The sequence below is a fragment of the Vidua macroura genome, chromosome 6, assembly GCF_024509145.1.
Source record: "Vidua macroura isolate BioBank_ID:100142 chromosome 6, ASM2450914v1, whole genome shotgun sequence".
NCBI lineage: Eukaryota > Metazoa > Chordata > Aves > Passeriformes > Viduidae > Vidua > Vidua macroura.
This window is the reverse complement of record NC_071576.1, coordinates 47,503,918-47,524,872: the sequence shown is the minus strand read 5'-3', so window position 1 is coordinate 47,524,872 and position 20,955 is coordinate 47,503,918. Positions and strand designations below refer to the sequence as shown.

General features: G+C 46.3%; 1 protein-coding gene across 1 annotated transcript in view; it reads left to right on the top strand.

Moving 5' to 3' along the window:
* PNPLA2 (patatin like phospholipase domain containing 2) overlaps positions 1 to 6,862 on the top strand; it is a 28,806-nt gene extending 21,944 nt beyond the window's left edge. Inside the window, exons 7-9 of the mRNA XM_053981483.1 lie at positions 172 to 304; positions 713 to 835; positions 1,620 to 6,862. Of these exons, the coding sequence (XP_053837458.1) occupies positions 172 to 304; positions 713 to 835; positions 1,620 to 1,884 (521 nt within the window). The 3' untranslated portion in view covers positions 1,885 to 6,862. The remainder of the gene's footprint in view (positions 1 to 171; positions 305 to 712; positions 836 to 1,619) is intronic.
* Positions 6,863 to 20,955: the final 14,093 nt, after the last annotated feature.

Sequence of the window (20,955 nt, the reverse complement as noted above, 5' to 3'; positions counted from 1 at the left end):
GTCTGATAAAGGTGAAAGCTGCTGGTTTTAGCTGTGCTCAGGGAATTACTAACCTGAGCAAGATTTTCTTAGAAGTGGGGGGTAGCAGCCTCAGGCTGAGTAACTTCTGAAGTATGACAAGAAAAGAGTGTCCCACTGGGGATATTCAGCCATGTTTTCTTCTGCCTTCAGCTCTCCTGGAGGCTTGTGCTGAAAGAAGAAGTTTCTTGACTGGCCTGAGCAACATGCTGCCTGTGCGTGTGGCCATGGCCATGATGGTCCCATACATGCTGCCTCTGGAGTCTGCAGTTTCCTTCACTGTCAGGTGAGCCTTGGGCTGGTCCCTCAATGGTGCTCTTCCCAGTGCAGACAAGTATTTCATGTAGCTGTAGTGTTTGGCCAGAGTGGGATTCTCTCTAATTCTGCACTGCTGGTGTTCTGGGGAAGAAGCTCTTGACATTTACCAGATATGACTAAAACAACCAACCAAACCCCCACAAAACCAGAACCCCAAAACAAAACAAAAACAAAGAACCCCAAACTTTTCCTATCTTCCTATGTCATTTAGTTACAGCCACTACTTCCAGCTTGAAGGAAGATTGCTGTGTGCTAGAACTTGCCCCAGAATATGGTGATAAATTTTTGAGCCTTAGGAGAGACTTTGGAGCTGGTGCTCTTTTAATCATATTCCTTTGCGTGGCCCAGCTAATGGTTGTCTCCTGTCTCTTTACAGGTTGCTAGAATGGCTCCCAGATATCCCTGAGGATATAAGATGGATGAGGGAGCAGATGACAGAAATCTGCAACTATCTAGTGAAGAAAGCCAAGAAGAAACTGGGCAGCCATCTTTCAGCCAGGTATGGCTGCTTTTCTTTGCAGCACTGTTCTGGAGGGGCCCTTCATTTCCCCTTACATCTTTGAATTCTAGAGACTCTATTCCACTGGAGCAGAGCAAATAAGGCACAAATTGACCAGAAGGATTTAGCACTTAGGCTGAAATGCAAATCTGGTCCTTGGTTGCTTGGCTTCTTTAATTGTCAGATAGACTCCCATTATAGGAGACAAAGTCTAATTTTCCCCTGTTATGTCTGATTAAAACAGTATGCCAGCTTATTTCATGCTCCTCTACAAGACAGAGGTGCTTGTCTTTGTGACATTTGCTGGCCCAGAATCCCCTGAAAGTCCCTTCTGATCAAATGACCTCTTCTACCTCAATATCTCAGCCTGTTTTTGTGGGGAGGGAATATGGTGGCCAGGGAACACAAAAGAGTTTCCAAATGAGACTGAGTGCTTTGGACCTGTGTGTGTGCCTGTGCTTCTGGACTGAACTCCTGCAATAGTCCCTGGCTTGAGGCTGTGGCAAGACTGTTGTGTGGATGAGGGTAGGAAACTCTCACAGTAGATGTCAGGGGGCCCCAGGTGTGATTTGATCCTAATACAAAGGTATGATTCTTAACCAAAAGAGTTCATGGTCTGAATAACTGAGAGATGTGAGGGGGAAAAATGGGTACACAGAGACTTCTCACTAAAATCATGTAGTCAGTTTAGTACAAAACAGGACTGTGGTACTGGAGCTCTCTAGTCTGGTGGCCTGCTCAAGTCTTCCCATGTACTGAGTCTTTGAATGTGTTTACGTTTCAGGCTTTACTACCACCTCGAGCTCGGAGGGCCCCAGAAGCTGCCAATTTCTCCCCCGGCACCTTGTGGTGAAGCACTGCCCATGTGGATGAGGAGCAACCGCTCGGTTTCTGATGTCATGATGAAGTGGGAGGAGTACCAGCGCCAGCTCATGCTGGGCTTGCTCTGCATCAACGTGGACATGCAAGCCTCCCTCTTCCCTCGGGAAGGGTTTCAGTTAAAGCTTCCACCTCTAGACTGTGCAAAAGAGTGCCTGCCACTCTTCTGAGCCTGCTGCTGTTGAGGGGATGAGAGTGGGTGGGAAGGAGAATGGACATAGGGTAGGACCAGTCTCATCCCTCAGCAGTGGGCTGCCCCATGCTCCGAGTATGTTGCAAAGCGGAGACTGGTGGAATTGACTGTAGCCATTTGTTGCCCACTGGGCCAAGCAAGGGACCTTTGTGTTCACAGCCACACACAGGCTGATTCCTTGCTCTAGACTTGTGGTGAGGCCTGGCCATTGCCTGTGGCCAGGCTGATGCTGACCCAGCTGGGCTCTCCCAGATAGTGCACTTTGAATTGCCACTGGCTTTTTGCCACCAAATAACCAGGATGTAGATGACGCTCTCAAGTTCATACAGCTTTTATCACCTTTGGTTTTTCAGAGCACGTGTCTTGATTTCTCTCCTTAAATCACATTAGTTCTTCGTGCTACTGAAAGATGAAGTAGCCTCTTGCCAAACAAATTTTTCTCATGGCTTTCAAATCTCCTCCAGACTTTCTTCTTTGCTGAAACCATGTCCTTTCCTCTCTCCCTTAATTGCATCCACACCAGAAGCTGGAGCTGGTCCTGCAGAAGACTACACTGGAACTGCAGAAGTGTAGAATCAGTTTTCCCTGATTCATGTTGTCCTCATCTCTCCCTTTTTGATTGGGGTCCTCAGGGAACTACTGTGACTTGAACTCTGAGTGTTAAGTGATTGAGCTTATTTAAAGAAGTAATTTTGACTTTTTTTTTTTTTCAGGGAAACATGTTGAATTTGAGGCCCTGTTCCTGATTCTGTGAATGGAATTAGTGTGGGGTTGCCCTGAAAAAAGCTCAGCCTGGCTATCTCAGGATCAACTTAGCAGCTGAAGCAATATGAAGTGATTGTAGAAAGATGAGAATTGTGCGGGGCATGTTATTTTTGGGAGGCTTGTGGTGGAGTGTCACAGCAAGTGCTGGGGAAGTGGCTGCCTCTGACGGGGTCAGTTGGGCTTTGCTCCTTCTTAAGGGGCTGTACAACTGAGGCAAATTCCAAGTGGGTGATACAGAATGGATCTCCTGCCAAACTGAGACTTCTATCTCTCTTTTGCTCAGAAAGTTTGGTTGTTGAGGCTTTGGAGTGAGAAGGATTTAGGCTTGTAGCTACACCAGCATCACAGCCTGCCTGACTCGTATTGTGGCTCAGAGGTCCTGCTCTACAGCTAGCAATAGCAGGAGCATGAGAAGTGAAGACTGTTGATGCAGATGCAGCCACTTGGAACTGGCTCCTCTTTGTCTTGCCCCTTAAAAGACCAGAGCTGTAGCAGAGCAGGACTCTTGAGGCACTGCCTTCTCCACAGTGGTCTGGTTGTGGCTTGTGTGAGAAGTATGAACTCCCTGCTCTAAACAGGGTGAGATGTGGCTTCCTGTGGGGATTGCATGGACTTAAACTTAGGTCTTCACACTCTGACAAACCCAGCTCCTGGTATCTTTTTCTGCTGCTTGTCTTGCTACATGAGGCGTCTTCTGCCTCTCCTAGCACAAACAGTGTGCAATGGCCAAAGCAAACATATGCTGTCTTTGCTGGAGAGCAGGACAGGGTATTGGAAGCTGATTATGTAGCCTATACACAGAATAGTAATTTTTAATAGACTCTGTTTTGTACCTTAGATTTAGAGAGGGAAAATAAACCCAGAAGTTGTGCTAATCGCTGGAGAAAGTAGTAGATCTTTCATGAGCAGTGTGGGTGACAGGGTGGGTGCTGTTTCCTATGAGCACAGTTGTGCACTGGGCATGGGTTTGGTGTTTGTGTGGAGATGGATAAGCATCAGGCCTTTCCTGCAGTGGCTGTGCCAAGCTGGGAGGCAATAGAGTGGGCCTCTGCCCAGAAGGCAGTGCAAGAATGAACTTGTGACTTAGATTGTCACCTCACTGCCCTTGCTGGACGAAACTATGTAACACAAGGGCCTGTGTAGTTTACAAAGCAGGCCTGCACTTATGCAGTCAGATTTAGTCTTAAGCTTTGCATAATTAAGTCAGTTAGGGAACAGGGAAGTCACTACAGGAAGAGAAAAAAATGGAGGATTCTGAAATCATGATAGAACATTCAATTACCAAACAAGTCAATCTTGTGATTGTTTAAAGCCCACAGAAAAAAATGCTAGATGCTAGTGGAAGTGAACCAGCAACAAGCTACTGTGACTTAGTGGGAGCAAGATGAATTTGATGAAAACTGGAACTGAGAAAAGGTGTTCATTTTGTGGTTTGGTATGGGATTTCTTTTCTTTCACTGTTTTGGACTACCTTCTTGGGGGAATGGCACACACACAGCTACTTAGATTGCTACGTGCATATCTCTTGTCCCTAGTGCACACAGAGCAATTGGCAAGAACATAGAGATATTTAGTGGCAAGAAATTAAGGCATTTTGTCCAGAAACAAAACATCAGAGAGGGGCAAAACTGCATAAGAAAAATCTTGTGTTTAGGATGTTTAGGAGCTGCTGCCCTTTTGACTTTTTGAGTTAATAGATGGGTGGAGAAAATGATGCAAGTATTTTTTTATCCCTTCTTCCTGGACTGGTAAAACCACTGAGTGATTATGTAAACCACTAAACTATGAAATAAAATACTCTTGGCAACAGAGTGTGCTAAGAAGTTGCAGCTTGGCACCTTTATCCCTTGCCTTTTGCATCAGAACTGACTGGGCTGTTGCCACTGTCTTCCAGTGCTCTGATCCAGAAGGCTTGGGGATTTTGGTTCATACATTTCAAGAGACTACCAGCTGTGCCTGGTAAAAGGCCTGAGTTTTGTTCTGTGTTTCACCTCATCTGTAGTTTAAGTTAATATAATAACTTCTCCACAAGAAACTTTTGTACACTTCAAACTATAACCACAAATCAAAGACTGGCTTTAAAAATAAAGGTCTAACTCTTCACAAGGAAATTCCTGTTCTCCCTATGCTAATTTGCAGAGTGTGAAGGATACTGGGAAAGTACCACTCTGTATTAACCCTTTCTTTGCCTGTTTTTATTCCCTAAGTGTTACAATGGCTATTATAGGCTTTATAGATTTGAGCTCTGATAAAGGAATAGCAGATCTGTTAAAAATACCTGAAACTAGCCTCATTTTCCTTTTAAAAAGTTTTACCCATTTGCTTGAAATTCTTGCTGCTTGTCCATCACAGATTGCAAAGGATGAAGGAATTAGGGAAGATAACCTTTCCCACTGATGTAGAAAAAGGGCTGTGTCAGCTTGTGAATAGCTTTTTGTTATGCAGTGCTGCCTTGTCTAGATGAGACCCCACTCTTTTTGAAATCTCTGGAAACCTTGTGATAGGCTCTGGATTGGATATGGAGGGGTTTATTACAACAGTGCTCACTGGAACTGTTCAGCCCCTTGTTCTGTGTGTACCTCGTGGTGTGCAAAGTTGTCTTCTGGGCAGCCATTGGTGATTAACCCTCACTTGCCAAGTCTTTAGGAGCAAGGTCATCTGTGGCAGTCAGTCCTTTCTGCTCCAGATTGTGTCGCTGGGTGGCCCAGCCAGGCTCTCCAGTGTATGGTGAGTGAGAGGTCAGGTTCTTGGACAAAAATTCATCTTGTAGTCCACGTCCAGTGGTCCTTATAGCATTCACTAGATTCCTGCAGGAGTCCCAACTCTTGCCCTTTCCACTGTTTCACATAAAGGGTCTGTGCATTGAGGAATCCACTATTTTTTCCTCCTTCCTGTGTTAGTAATTGCTGCTTTTAACAAGTCTAATGGTGACTTTGTTGTGCATCTAACCAGCCCCTAACCTGTACAACACTGTAGAGTTGTTTTGTGTACAACAGTCCATGCCTATGGCATGCTCTGTAACCCACAAGTAGTGTGTAGTGTAATTGGTTTGGTTTGCTGCCTGCCCTACTGCTAATACTGTTGCAAGCTGATTTTCAAGGGGTAGGAGAAAATACTGACCACTATATATAGGACCTAGGAATTGTCCTCTCATGGCTTCTTGGAAGGCTGTGTACCTGCAACACTCAGAGGATAAAAGAGAATCTGCTGTCTGCCAGCACTGGTGTGTCTCTAGTACTTTTATATTCCCCAGTGGTTTTATTAATTTATAAAAATTATCTAGTAATTCACTACTTCCTTGAAGAAAAGAGCTCTCACTTCTGCCAAAGTGGTTGTGGGAGAAATACATGAAGCTCCCTGTGTTTATTCTTTATGGGAATAAAACAATAGTAAATTTCTAGTAAATATATGCCAGATGTGGTGGGTGGCAGGGCCGCCAAAGTCAGAGGGCCTTGCCAACACTTTTCTCAAGCTTTGTTTCTGTCTTCTCCTTAAATCAGTGAGAGAATGGACCACCTCACCTGGCTGCCATGTCAGCCAGATTGTTTGTGCCAAACACACACTGTGCCTTTACAGTGGGCCTCCTGTCCCTCTGGTGTCTGCCTTTCTGAGTGCAGCAGGACTCACTCCCCTCTCCTTTCCCTCCTTCCCCTTGCCTACTGGTGGGACATTGCTCCTTTTCCAACCTGCAGGCAGCTCCACTACGACAGCCCCTAACTGCATCCACCTCACTCTTTGGATCCACATCAGCCCTCCTGCACAGGGAGGATGAAACTCTAGTTCCAAACAGAGGACTTGGAAATGTAACTTTGAAATAAATACCTCTCACTTCTGGGGTTTTCTCTTGTTCTTGAAAACAGCATCTAAACCAGCTCTTTGAGCTTTGTGTGTCCTGGGACTCCACTGCTGCTACTGAGTTTGAGAAGACCCTTAAGCATGCAACATATGTGGAGGTCCTGTGGAAATTACTGGTGTCAGAGCAGCAACTAGACCAGCAATAGCATAACAAGTTATGTATTTATGTGACAATGTCACTAAATAGTGTTCACAGTCACTTTAAAAGTTCAGTATTAAATTGTTGATGCTTTTTTTTTTTCCTTCCTGTTTCTATTTTCTAATGTTTTGCTGAAGAAAATGTAACTATTTATTTTGGCAGAAATATATCTTCTAATAAAAACTTTCTCAATATATTTACTTGGCTCTGGTAGGCTGCTTCTCTGTTAAAGTTTTATTAAATATTTTTTGGATGTACTGTATGATGTGGGTTTGTTTTGCTGAGCCCAAGCCCATTCAAGTTCCTCTTGGGGTCAATATTTATCAGTACACAAAAAGGGGGCCTTGATCTAGAGGTGCATTTTGGTCCAGTTCTGATTTACTCAAGCCTAAATGCCCCAAGTGCTGTTAGCCTCTGTTGATTTGAGCTCTGTGGCAGACCCGGGTTTCCAGGAGGAATTAACCACCCTCTTGTGGGAATAGCAGGTGTTTGGCACCTATGAAAGGGTTAGTAAAACGTTATTCACAAATCTGAAACTTCTCAATTACGGGACCACCTCTTGAGGAAACTGACCCGTCTTTCTAGAGAGTCTGTTTCCTCGCTGGTGAAATAGATGGTACTGTCTGTTGTGTGTCTGCCTGTTATGACAGATACCGAGGTCTGCTCCGGTTACTTACTCTACAGCTGGAGTGCATGGAAACCACCTGCCCTTGGCTTGTGGGATGGTCGGGGCTTTCCTTGGTGCCAGCCCAGGGGTCTGGGCACAGCCGGGCTGCGCAGCTGGGGTCGCCCGGAGCAGGGACAAGAGCCTCGCACAGGCTGGGGCTTGGCGCTGCGCGGGTCTGCTGGACGCTGCAGGGCTCGGGCTCCTCTTTGTCCAGGCTTTTGACAGCCGGAAACTTTAGGAAGAGACTTTGTTATGTACTGTCACGTGACGAGGACAAGTGCTGTAATTAGCATTATAGGATACACCTGGTAAAGCAAACAGCTTTCCTAACTTCCAATGACTGCAAAATAACAAGGCCCCCAGCCCGGTGCTGTTAATCAGTGAAATGGATAAAGCCGTAAAGCCGCCCGGGCGCTGCCTGCGGCTCCGCCGGGGGATTGGCTGCGAGCGGGGCTGGCTGCGCGGCTGTCCTGGCCCTCAGGGGTGCTGGCTCTCGGGGTGGGGCCTGTGCCGCTTGTCCCGAGGGGGCCGGTCCGGCTCCCGCTGCCGCCTGCCCGCCGGGTTCGGCCCGGCCGCCCTCCCGCGGCCTCGCTCATTTCCGGCCGGGGCCGCCCCGGCGCCAGCGGCGGCTCCGCTCCCGCCAGGGCGGTCGCAGGTGCCGCTCGCTCCCGCCGGGCCGGGCCAGGTAAGCGCCGTGCGGGCAGTCCGGGGCGGCAGCGGCACCGGCGGCAGCGGGGCGGGGGTGCAGTGCTCCGGGGCCGGGCCTCTCCCCGGGGCAGCTACCAGCTGTGCCCGGCCGGGACCCGCAAACGAGCTGTTGGGGAGCGGCTGCCCCAGAGAAAGGCCCCGCCGGCGCCTTCACCCTCGCCTCGCCGGCGCCTTCACCCTCGCCTCGCCGGCCTCCCCGCGGCTCTCCTGCGGCTGTGGGGAGAGGACAGCGGAGGGCTGGGGGCTCTGCATGCTGCGGGGTCCTCGCCTGGCCACAGCCACACACCTGCCCCGTCCCCAGCTGTCGGAGGTCCCTCGCCGGTGACGGACGGGTACGGAGCATCCACGTTCCTGTGCAACGCTGCCTTCTCCCGCACACAGCGCTCCTGAGGCGGAGCTGCGGCCGTGCCACGGGATGGGGAGCGCTGCCCTGGTGGGGTCCGGCATGGGGAGCTGCTGCCTCTTTTGCCTTCTCTCCTCTTCTGTCGCTGTGAAGCCTGCAGGCTCCTTTGATAAGCGGTCACGGAGCTTTGGTCTTTCTTGTTGAACCTGAATGGAGACCTTGTTATTTTCTCTTTTTCGATTATCCTTTGTTCATGGAATATTCTTTCTTGCCATGGTCCAGATGCTGCAGGTTCCTACAGCAGCTGTGTTTGTGCTGCTTCTCCTTTTCTGGAAGGAAAAAAGTACCACAGCTTTCCCTCTCCTAAGACTGCGGTGTCTTTCTCTTTAATATCTTGCACTCATGGGATGCACTTCAGTGAATTTGTGTGTTGAACCCAAGTCCTTCCTGTAGGACTTCCTGAAAATAGCTGAGGGGAAAAGAGCCTCAGACACAGGGAGATGGCTGTGCTCAGGAATTATCCTGAGGAGGCAGGATAATCCAAACACAGCTTACTTGTTTAGTTGTGACTTGCTGAGTTCTTGCTTATTCTGATGGTTGTTCTGCATCAGAGGGGGCTCAGAATATCTTAATTTCTAGCTTTGCCTTTTGCAGGTTCAGAAGCAGTTGTATCTTATTTTTCATGCTCTAAAGCTACATTTATTTCTGAGGATCATCTAACCAGCTATATGTAGATGAATATATATACACATATACATCTCCTGAGGGCTATGGAAATTGCTTTTCTTGACCAAACAGATAATCAGTTTGGTCTGTCCTTTCAGTGTTCAGTTCAGGTGGTCCAGAGGAGGTTCTGAAAAGCTGCAGTGAGCTGGGGTGTCTCTTTGCCAGGACACCCTGCTCCACAGAGAGTGATGTGAGGCCTGAGATACAAAACTTTAGAATCCTTCATAAGAGGGTATAAAATGTCTTTGAAGCTACCTTGCTGGGCAAAAATTATTTTCATTCCCTGGAGCATCACTCTTCTCTTGGCCTCCTGTGGCAAGCTACAGTGGGAATATCAACTATACTCTGGAAAGTCTGCTTGGTTGTTTTGTCACCATCAGATAGGAAAATTTCTCCCCCACACTCCAATTTGATGCATCTGATGAATCAAGAGCCTCCTGTCTGCTCACCTGAAGGTGGTGCTGCAAAGGAGAGCTCCAAGTGGGGCTGTCTTTAGCAGCACACAGACAGTGCTGGGGAACTGCTGTTCCTCATGACTTTGCCAGGCAGCCTCAGAAAATGAACTAATGGGACGAGGACAATCGACAGCAACAGAAATCACATGGGCTCAGCTCTGTGCACAATGCTCTTCATGGTCAGAGAGCTTTAAGGAAATTGATTCCTATGTACAGCAAACTAGGTTTGGTTTCCATAATGCAGCTGCTCACTGTCTAAATATTTTTGATTTCATAAGGCTGCCCTGGGGACTGAATTATCCCTCCTCTCCTCCCCTGCTTGCAGGAGATTGTCTTGGATTTAAGGACAGTGATGAGAAACTTCATCTGTAGCAAATGTGTCATCTTCCACTGAGTGGAGCAGCATCTCCCTCCTTCCTGCCAGATGCCTTGGCTTGTCCTTGTAAAGTCTGGGGTGGAAAGACTTGGTTTACTTTGTACATCTGAATCTTTCATGATTCATTTGCTGTCCTTCCAGAACAGCAGAATTGCAACAATTAGCAAGAGCTTCTGTCCTTTGTCACTGTGTATCCTTGGAGGTACCCCGTAGCCCAGCAACTTGAAAGGGAGGTGCTGTGGATGTCCTGATTTACCGTCCTAATATTTTCCTAGCAATGTTCTCTTTTCCTCATCCTTCATCCCTAGCCTTTAATTTCTTGGCTGATGCTGAGAAGGATTTCCCTCTGCATGGCTCTAATGCACATTTTGCTAAGCAAACCTGAGCTCTGCAGCTGTGCAAGGAGCACTGGGGTGGATCTACTAAGTATTCCCATGGGCTTCTGCTGTGGCAAGGAGCACCAGGTGCTCCCCTCTGGCCACATGATCAAAAGATTTGCCAACCCTAAGCTTTTATATACCACCAGCCACACATTAAAAAAACCAAACCATAAAATGACATTTTTTTTCCTTTTAAATCCCGTTCTTAATTTGCTTTTTCCTGCTTATTTCTGATTGTCTTGAAGATTTCTGGGTGTCTGTATAAGCTGCCAGGAATGCTTGAATCTCTGTATTTCACTTGACTGCAGGACCTAGGTGCCTCAAGCGGAATAATAAATATTGTGAGCTTTGGGAGAAGACAACACCCAAACTAGAGCTGGGCTGTGGTACTGTGGACTTTCAAATGAAGGCTGGAGCCATGCTGGGCTTTCCTGTGCTTAGTTCAGGTTGGAGTAACATGGCTGGGAAGCCCTGTGGACTTTTTAACAAAATGTTTTTTGCTTAACCTTGTGTAACAGAGCACTAAAGCAGCAACAAATACTGTCTTGTGCTCTCAGAGACTGTGGCTTTAATCTAATCATAGGTTTGTTTTGGAGGAAATGAGATTTGGTGCAATGCTTTGGAAGATTACAGTGTTCTTATCTGCTTGGCATAACTAGGGGAAAATCTGTCAAGTAAAAAGAGTGAGAGCAAGGAGGCTTGTAACATCCCTGCTTTCTATCCAGTGAAGTGTGTGATTGCAGTTAATTTAGCAGAGATGTCATCTGAAGGAGGAGCTCTTGCCTCTGCTTCTGTACCTTCAGTCTCTGCTGGTACAAGACTTTGTATCACTGTTCCGCACCAGTTACTGCCCCATCTCTGTGGAGGAGACTGCTGGGTTCAGAAGGATTGTCTGAGGATTGAAAGCCCTGCAGGAAAGACTTGTGTTGTTCTGGGGATGGCAGGAGGGCTCTGAAAATGTGCCTCGGAGCCGTGAGCCTCCTAAGATTTGCTGTGGTGCTCCAGCACTGTGTGGGCTTGGGGCTGGCTTGAGTTTGTGTTGTTGGTAAGATCCTGGCAGGTGTAAAGGTGTCCCTGCTCACAGCAGGTGAGGTATCCTGGGCTGAGGCAACCTGTGTTTCTGGAGAGATGAGACTGTGAATAAGGGGAAAGCTATGAAGACCTATCCTACAGCTTTTTGAAAGAATTAGCCTTTAGCACATGTGCTGGATGAAAGTAAAGCAGTACAGTAAGGGCTTGAAAAAAAGCCTAATTTTTGTAACTGTGCAATAAAGGTAACAGATCTATCTGTTTATTGCTTCCTACTTCAAGCTCTTCCAATGAATAGCAGGCAGGATATCTGCAGACCTCTGGAGGAGTAGCTGTGTGGTGTTAAAAATAAAATTGCGGAATGTCTAAATATGTCATTTAGGCTATGGAAAGCAAACCTTGTGGGAAAACTTCAGCTATGTTTGGATATAGCTAGGTGTGTCAAGCCTCTGGAAAAGGAGACAGCAAACTTGCAGGCTAGCTGTAAACCCTTGGCTGAGCATGGTGGGAGCTGGGCAGAGGTTCAAGTGCAGGGAGGCAGATCTAACACATCCCACAGGAACTTGGTGGCCCTCACTGTTGCAGTAGCTGAATTCCTCTCCACTTTGTTCAGCGTAACATCTGTGAGTAAGAGTAATGCTTTTATCTGCCTCATTTTCCCCTCTTCTTCCCTCTGGAAAATGAAGAGGAGGAAACCAAGCTCATCTCCAGCTGGGAATTGAAGTGGTAGGTGACCTATAGGTTGACAGCATAACAGATGTTGAAGTCTTACCTCCAGACAAAACTTCTGCCTTCCTGTAAGCACTGCTTTGTCTCCTGGCAAGGAAATAGTGGGGCTGTATTGTGTCTAGGGAAGGTGAGCTGTGTGCCTGTGCCAGCACCTGAGCTGAAGGTGGGGCAAGAAGTGTACGTATTGCTGAGCCTTATTTTCCCCCCAGTCTCCAGTTTGTGGACTGAATGCCCATTTTTTGTGGGGTGGGACAGGCAGGCCAGTAGAGCCATCTGCTTTGGGGTGAATTGCTGCAGGCTGAAGCTCCTGCCCAGCTCCCCTCCTCAGCAGGTGCTGAGCTACTGAGCTTTGCCCAAGAAGAAAGACAAGTGCCATCATTGCTTAGATAAGATAAAACATGACCAAATCCCTTGGCAGGTGTGGCTAGATGCTGACTGGAATTTGTGCAGCTCAGAGGAATAGCCAGGCTCTTCAGCTGCAGGAAGGGTAGCAAAGCCTCTTTAAAACATGGAGACTTGATGCTGGAGCCCAACAGGGAAGGTGAGTGCAAGGGTGTGAGTGAAGGAGCAGCCACCCAGTGGCCCTGTGGGCAGAAGGACATCTGCTGTGTGTGCCTGTGCAGACTCTGGTGTGGATGTTGCTTCGTGGCAGCCCCATCAGCTTGGTGCCCTCCAAGCAGGTCTGTGTGGGTGACCTGGTGCCTAGTAGGGCTGAGAACTTCAGCAACAGTGTGTCTCTCTCTTCTCCTTTGGCTTTTGAAGTTTTGATATCTGTTGTCCTAAATGTCTGAAATCATGGAAACTCAGAAAAAAGTTCAGATTTATTGTAGGGAGAAAGGACATGTGGGCACTCTCACAAATGTCCATGTTTCTTCTGTTGCACACTTTGCTCCTGTGCTTGAGAGCTGCCTTCCTTCTTCCTTATCCTCTTTTCTTCTTTAAGGAGTTTGCAAGATGCCCGATCTACCTTTCCTTTCTCCCAGACATGTAGCCAGAGGGATAATCCTCTGCTCGGTAGAGGTGCTCAAACCCCTTTGATTTAATGGATTTCCTATGGCGCAAAGTCTTTCGCTTCCTATGCAAATCAGATAGCTCAGTCAAAGCCGCTAAATGCTAATGGACCACTTGTAGCTGTTCCCTCTCGAAGAGTGGTGTGGGCTTTATGCAAAGCATGGAGATGAGCCCTCGGGAGCTGGGAGAGCAGAGCAATACATGAATTTGTGCTGGAGAAAGGTCAGCATGGCTGTAGCTCACCTGTTCCTGGACTTGAGGTGGGATACCAGGCAGGATATTTCAGGCTGTCGGCATCAAAAAAGTGAGTGTTTGTAGGAATGGATTAACACCTGCTAGCTATGGGTGTGGGGGGCTTGGTTGGTTGTTGTCTCCCCTCTCTCCTTACCAAGTCCCTGCTGCATCGCAGTGCAGAATCTGTGCCGACTGTGATTTGATGACTCAAGCCACTCTGATGCCTGGATCCCTTTCCTGTATTCAGGTTGGGCAAATAATGTTCAGTCTGTAATCATGCTTGAGAGCTCTTGCTATTGCCCTAGATATGGGGAGCTGGAGTGATGCTTAGATTGGCTTAATCCAATTCAATCTGAAAATCCACTGCTCTGAACAATAAATGTTGCGTGTGGGGGGTAGTATTCAAGTGTCTTTACTAAATCAAAAACCTTTTAAGCATTGGTAGATGAAGCATTTTTCTTTTCAATGTGTACCACTAAATACACAGGATGTGCAGGATGGTTGAATTAGCATTACTATGGGAACCATAACTTTTTGTATTTCCTGGCCCTTATCCGTGTAACACTAAGGATTCATTAATGTGCCTCCAAAGTGTGGGGTTTGGGTTTTTTTGTGTGTGTTTTATAAGCTTTTTTGTTGTGGTCAGTACTTAGAGAATGTTTATAAAGAACCCCAGAAGGAGATTAGAGATAGGACAGGGTGCAAGGTGCAGGAAAGCAGTTTGCTCCCTTTTTTGTGCTGTTCTAGCAGCATCCCAGCCAAAACCATGGGTCACTGTCAAGCAGGACTTCTGCAGCAATGGTGAGTAAACTCTGCTGCTTGGAGGCAGATACCTCACTTCGTATGGGTTTGTTTGGTTTTATTGTTTTTTTTGCCACAGCTGCTCTGTTAGAGCCTGCCCCAGGGGATTTGGGGTCCTGTAGGTGAGGCAAAGCTGAGCCTGTGAGGAATGGAAAGGTGATCATGCCCTCTGCTAGCACAGATTCCTCCCAGATGACTCAGGGGAGCGCTCTGGCCCTGTTAAAACTCTAGTAAAGACAATTGTGGTTGTTTGTAGTAGGCTTCATGTCCATTTTTTAGTCTGGACTTTGAAAAAACCATCTTAAATTAAGAGGGAAGGACCAGTCTTTGCCTTCTGCAGGTCCTATTTGCTTGCTGCTGGGAGAATGGGGCTGTTTGGAGCTCCTCTCTTTGCAGATTGATGAGGTCTCTGCTGTTCAGATACCAGCTGGAGTCTTCTCAGTGGAAATTTGGTGGAAGTGGGGGTTTTCCTCTCTGTAGAGGGTAGGCTTGCTGCTCATGATTTGTACAGCAATGCTTGTTTCCTGGGCAAAAGAGGCATTTGGGGTAGGGGTGAGAAAAGGGCACAAAACTTTAACGCTTTCCTTTTTGTCTTTCCTTTGTCACCTTTCCTGAAAAGACCTCAGGCTTAACCAGTAGGACCTGACAGTCTTCGTGCTGCCTGGAGACTCTGGAGCTGCCACTGAGCGACAAATCCCCATGAGTATCTCCAGCTGTCAGCAGGCAGGGATGGCTTTGCTTCCTTTTGGGGATGTTGTGGGATAGAGTGGTGCTCTGTCAGTGGCAGGACAGAGGGTGTCATTTCTGGCTGCTTTTAGTGAGACAGTCCTGGGATGTGCACCCCACCCCTGGTGTGTGTTTTATGATGCTTTGGAAACGTGCTCCTTGTCCTGTCATTTTATGCTTTGCGTCTCTCTTTTCCTGAGTTCTCTGTGCTTCTCTTTGTGAAACAGGTTGCCAGCCTCGTAAAACTGGAGTTAAACTTGAGGCAGGATTCACAGGGGTAGTTTCCAGCTCTTGCCTGGTGGAAATTGGTTGGGGGCAAGGCAGCAAGCTAAGTAGAAACACAGCTAGAGTTTCTCAGGGAAGGTAAGTTCAATGAGAGATGAGGGATCATCTGCTTTCTTACCCCTTCTTGCCCTCTTGCCTAAGGCAGCCCAGAAAGCTCTTCTCCCTCGCAACTGTGCATAAGATGGGATTACAAGGAATTTACCTTGGAAGCTCAAGGGCAGGTTTTCTTGTGCTGCCCTCTGAACCGAGGACTACGAGGCTGTGTTGGAAAGGGGCTGAGATGCGTAGGGAGCGGTGCAGACCACACCTCCTGGCTTGGACGGGCTCTGATCCTCTATTTACAGTGGCAGTGTTCCTTCCCTGCTAGCTTTTTGTTGTGGAACATACTGCTGCTTCCAAGTAAGGGGAGCAACACTGTCCTGCTGCTCCAGGTATTTGGGGACACCTGCAGAGAGACAAAATGGGGTGCAGGGGAGGGAAGAACGTCTCTCATTTGGGCAAAGAATTGTTTTAGCAGGATGTCTGGACGAGTTTGTGAGTAGCTCTGTCTCAGCAGAGTTTCTCCCTAGGAATTTTCTGTTCTGACTTCCTGCTTTTGCTTTAAAGCAGCAGAGTGGAGCTCACTGAGTGCAGTGGCATTGTATGTCACTGCAAAAACCAGTTGTTAGTCCCGTGACAGAGGAAGGAAAATTTATTGATTGGTTTTCAAGAGCTGGAGGTGCTTAATTAATTAATGCTTCGGTTTGGATCACTTGAGGTCTTTGCAAATGTCGCATTGAAGAAACTTGCTCTCAGTTCTGATGTGGTTCTGAGAGATGCTTAACTGATTCTAGTGACTTACTGATTTGGGAAACTGCTGATTTGGAGTAATAGCTGAATATTAGAATGTGTGAGATTGTGGTATTTTTTAAAATTTTTTTTTTTAAAGAAATTGATATCTTGAGCTGGTCTGACTAAGGTTTTTCCACTGCATGCTTTGTGAAGACAACTAGAAATTTTTCTTTAAAAGCATTTGGCAGGAAATTTCCCACTATCTCTCATAAACATAGCTATTCCCCTATTCTCCTCCACCCTCTTTTGTAATACCACGTCATTGTTCCTACTGTGGGCTTCTGACTCAGTGACAGATTTTGTCAGACAGGAATATCCCCCCAACCCCACAGTGATTTTACTTTTTCTAGAACAGTTGTACATGCTGAACAAAAGCACCTCTCAAACAGCATCTGCTTCCAACTTTGTTACAAATGCTGTTGCTTGCTTTGATTGCTCTTTCCACTAGCTGTGCCTGGTATGCCAGGAACAGGTGCCCTTCATGTGCCAGTATTATCCTGCTTTGTGGAGGAGAAGCTCAAGGCTTGTGGCTGCTCAAAACATTCTCTAGTTTTCTGTCTTGTAAAAATCTGAGGCTTTTAGTATTTGTTGTGATTGTCCCCTCTGAATGAGAAAAGGAGAGGATATTTCTGGTATCTTGTACTAGATCCTGGAATTCTTGCACATTCAGACCCATCCTTTCTTCTTTTGGGAGGGGGACTGGTGGTATTTGGATTCAAGACTTTACCTGTGCTCCCCTCAGTGATCTGAGAGCCAGGCAGTGTCTCTACTCAGGGCATGGACTTCACCCTTTTCCAGTGCATAGGTTACACTGGTATTTCAGGAAAGGTGTTTTGCACAGCATAGCCAACACCTCCTGAGCTCACAGGAAGGAGTGAATTTTTACCTTTACCTTACTCTTGACAAGAGGTGAGAGGTAACCAAGTGTCACACACATGTGCATAGGGCAGTTTTCCTCTCTGGGAGGCAGAGAATGGGTTAATCATCTTCTTGGAAATTGGCTTCACCCACCTGCCTCAGCTCTGTTTGTTGTTCTAGCAACATTTGCAGAAAGGTCAAACTGTCCATGCATCCCTCCTGGGCAAAACCAATACGGCATCAGCTAGAGAGATACTTGTACAGGGAGCTGTGGTGCCTAGAAATCCTATCCATACTCATTCCTACTTGTTAATGTTTGCAAACCTTTTTTGTTTTTTAAGTGCATCTTGCAAGTTCAGAACAGTGAGGTAAAGTTTTTCCTGCTGATCCCATCGCTAACATGTAGCCTAGAAAATATTATGGGGGTGAGATAGTGGTGTCCAGCTATCAAAATATTGGACGAGAACTTCTTGGGATGAGGAAAGTATACTTGAATTTCTTGCATCCCCCCAGCAGTTGTATCCAGCCCTCTGGGTAAGGAGGTTTCAGGTTCTGCAGAGAACTTGCTGGCTCAGCTGGAAAAGAAATTACTGTTTACCACATGTATTCAGTAAACAATGTGAATGTTTTACCAAAAAGTTGTTTTTCCTTTGAAAGGGGAAAGGAGAAGAGGATTGGGCAGTCTGATGTTGTGGTTTGATATTGTATCTCTGCATGCTGGGGGAGCAATCTGAGGACAACATAAGGCTATGAATTTTTCTTTGTCTGAGGCTGGTTTCAAGACAAAGGATCTTGATCAACAAAGGTGAGGCTCTTGCGCACTTCTCTGAGCTCACACTGTGGTACTCCAGGTGAGATGGCATTGTCTCAGGATTTTTATCCTTTGTACAAAGAGGGCACTGAAGTGGCTGAGGAAAACTTGCAGCTGGCCAGGAGGGACCTGTGCTCAAGTCAGTTGGGGGCTGTTGAGAAATTTAACGAAGAAGTGGCAAAACAAAATTGGGAATCACCTGGAGGAAGCCATGAACACTTTTCTTGTTCAGCATCCTGAGGCTGGGTGGCAGAAAGCTCATCCTCCATGAATAAAACCAAATGTTTCTCTCTCTTACAACAGAGGTGAAAACTACTCAAAAGAAGCCTAGAAGAGTGTGACTGACTTAAACAGTGACTCTGCTGGGTGAGGGTGCATATGTAACAGCAGCCCAGGAGGGATCCTGCTGAGGCCAGACCAGGTGTGAGGTTGTCATGGAGAGATTCAGTTTCTTATTGAAAAGGAAAATCTTTGTTCTGGTATGACACAGGCAGCTAGAATCTGAGGACTCAAAGGAAGAGCCGAGTGGATTTCTGTACCCATGGTGGCCATGACAGTTGTGGGGAGAAGCCTGGCCTTTGGCTGTTGAAGTACCAAGTTCAGTTCATTAGACTTTTTGCTGGTGAAAATGCAGCAAATGCTGTGGTCCTTTGGGTCAAAGATTCCATGTACTTTGAGTGGGGTTTGTGCAGATGTGAGAGCAGCCTCTATTCATGCTGAGGAACAGGCTGAACCAGCCCTATGTCTCCTGCAGCAGCTAATGGCTGATACTTTTATCTTCCCAGCATAAAAATGGGATGATACTGTCCTAGGACACTCTTTTAGCTATTTGTGGAAAATAAAATTTTCCCCAAACCAGCTATTTTTTGTAATAGTCCTTCACAGACAAACTCAGAGCAGAACAAAATAGCCGCTTCTGCAGCTCATGAAATGCCTGTGACATACTCATCGTCTCATGTCAGTGAGATGACACACTCAAAGGCTTTGTAGAGAAGTGATTCCTCCTGTTTGATGTGCAAGTGCCATCACCAGCTTAATCTGAGGCTCCTGGATTCTCTTCTTAAAGGAAACAGTGACTGGATTTTTCACCATCTCTGCCATTCAGGAATTGGTTACATACACAACTCCACAATGCCCAAATTTTAGCATTTGAAGCTTTGTGTATCCTTTAGAATCTTTTATCCATTTATTAAACAAAAGGCTGTTTCTGCATATTTTTGCCTTAGACAACTTCAAGAACACTGATGAAATGTGTCTGGCCCTCCAGCAGCAGAGGACTGAGCTGTGCCTACTTTCATCCTGAATTTTTGTCTGCAGGACACCAGGTGTGGTTGCATTCCTGAGGGCTGCGGAAGAGCCTCATGTACCTGGTGCCTCTGCTGATTGCAGGGTGTGAAAGGAGTCTCCTCAGCAGCCTTTTTCCTGATGTGTCCCTGCTGAGCTGCCTACCTGTCTGGTCTGTAAGTATCCCCCACAGAGCACATATTCTGATTGCTGAACTCCAAGCAGCATCTACCTCCAACTTCACAGCACTGTTAGTGGTGTTCAGCTAATGCTGCAGTATATAAGATGAATCCTTATGTGATGTAATGATTTGTTCTGTCTCTTTAGAGAAAAGTTTCAGGAAACCTGTTAGTCTTTATAAGGTAAAGGAAGCTGTTGTTATTTGTCATGTCTTATTGCCAGCATGCTCTTTATTTTCTGAGAAATCAGCTGTGTGCTAGTTACACTGACAGATCCAAGACCATTAGCTGTTTATGGAAAAAATGTGGTTTGGATTTTGTTTTTAATTGCTGAGAATTAACTCTTGGCCCAAATATTATTAGAGGAAAAAATGATGCTTTCTCTCTCCATTCCCAAAACAAAACAACCCAGCAAAGCCAAAAGCCCAATTAGTAGGAGAGGTTCCAGTGCAAACACTCTCCCTCACTGTTTGCTGTACCAATGCTGTGCCAGTGTGAGGGAGCTGCAAAATGCCACTAGCTGGCGGTGCCAAAGCTAGGGAGCAGCACAAGGGTGTGATGGAGGATTTGTGGCAATTTCTGGGGTGAAGGGTGTTGTTTTGGGATGTTGTAGATACCTCTCTGTATTCCAGACTGCTTATGTTGATAGTTGTTGGCACAGTCGGTGGTTTCTGTTGTGCTGTGGAATCGGGAAGCATGAGTGAATGCAGATTTAACAAGTTTATTTGTTCACCTCTTGAAATGGAAAAAGAGAACCATTACCACTCTCAGGTTGCTTGGTGATAAGACATAGAGTTTGAATCAAACAACTTTCCCCATGGCAAGATTTTTTTAGCAAAGATCAAGAAGTTGATAATGAAGTTGATAATTGCTCTTTGGTGAGCTTTGGTAAGGGAAATAGTGAATTGCAGTAGAACCTCTTTTTAAGTTGCTCTTCACAATGATGAAGGCTCTTGAACCTGTCGGTGTTTCTGGGATATACCTCGGTATCCTATTGGCATATCCCACGATGAAGTCATCCAAGATATGGCAGCAGGGGTTAGATCAGGGCTATCAGGCTGGGCTAATCCCCTGCTGAATAAACAACACAAAGGTTCCTGGATTTGTTCCTGTTTCCTTAAAGGGATACAGTCAAGTGCAGGCAATTAAAAGAGAGAGAGTAAAGTGTAGCTCTAGGTATGAACACCTGATTTCAGGCTTTCTGCCCAGGGTGTGTATGGATTTCTTAGTTTTTTTATAAAGAAAAAAACTTTAACAAAACAATTGGTGTTTTTCTCATTTTTCTGCATATTTCTTTTCCTGCTATTCCCTTTGGGAAGGGAGAACCCAACAACCACCCAAACAAATTCCAAACAAGGGAAACAAATTTCCTAGAGAAGGGAAAGAGCAAAATTAATTTTGAACAAAGTACACTAGAGAAATAACTACTTTTTTTTTGCCCTTCTCCCAGCCTTTTCAGGCTGTGCCTTGGCAGAGCCTTTCAACAAGTGAGTACCCAGGTCCTTTGAGCAGCTTTTGGAAATTCAGCATCTGTGGAAGCCGGTTTGTCACAGCACTCAGTGTCTTTCCCTGGCAAGATCTCTGCTCTGCCTTCACCTAGTCAGTGTTGTATGGCTGGGATTTTTGTCAGTGCATATGTGCTTTTTGCCTGCAACTAGGACAATAACTGTAAATGCCTATATTTGATCACTGAATCTCACAATGCTGTAAAATCTGGGATTTGTAGATGTGACTGTGACCTACAATAAGCACTTTTTATAGCAATTGCTAGCTTTCAAAACCTTGGGAGCAAAAGGTAGGTAGAAGAAACAGAGCAAGTGGCATATGTTTCATATAAAATGGTATAAGGACCTGTA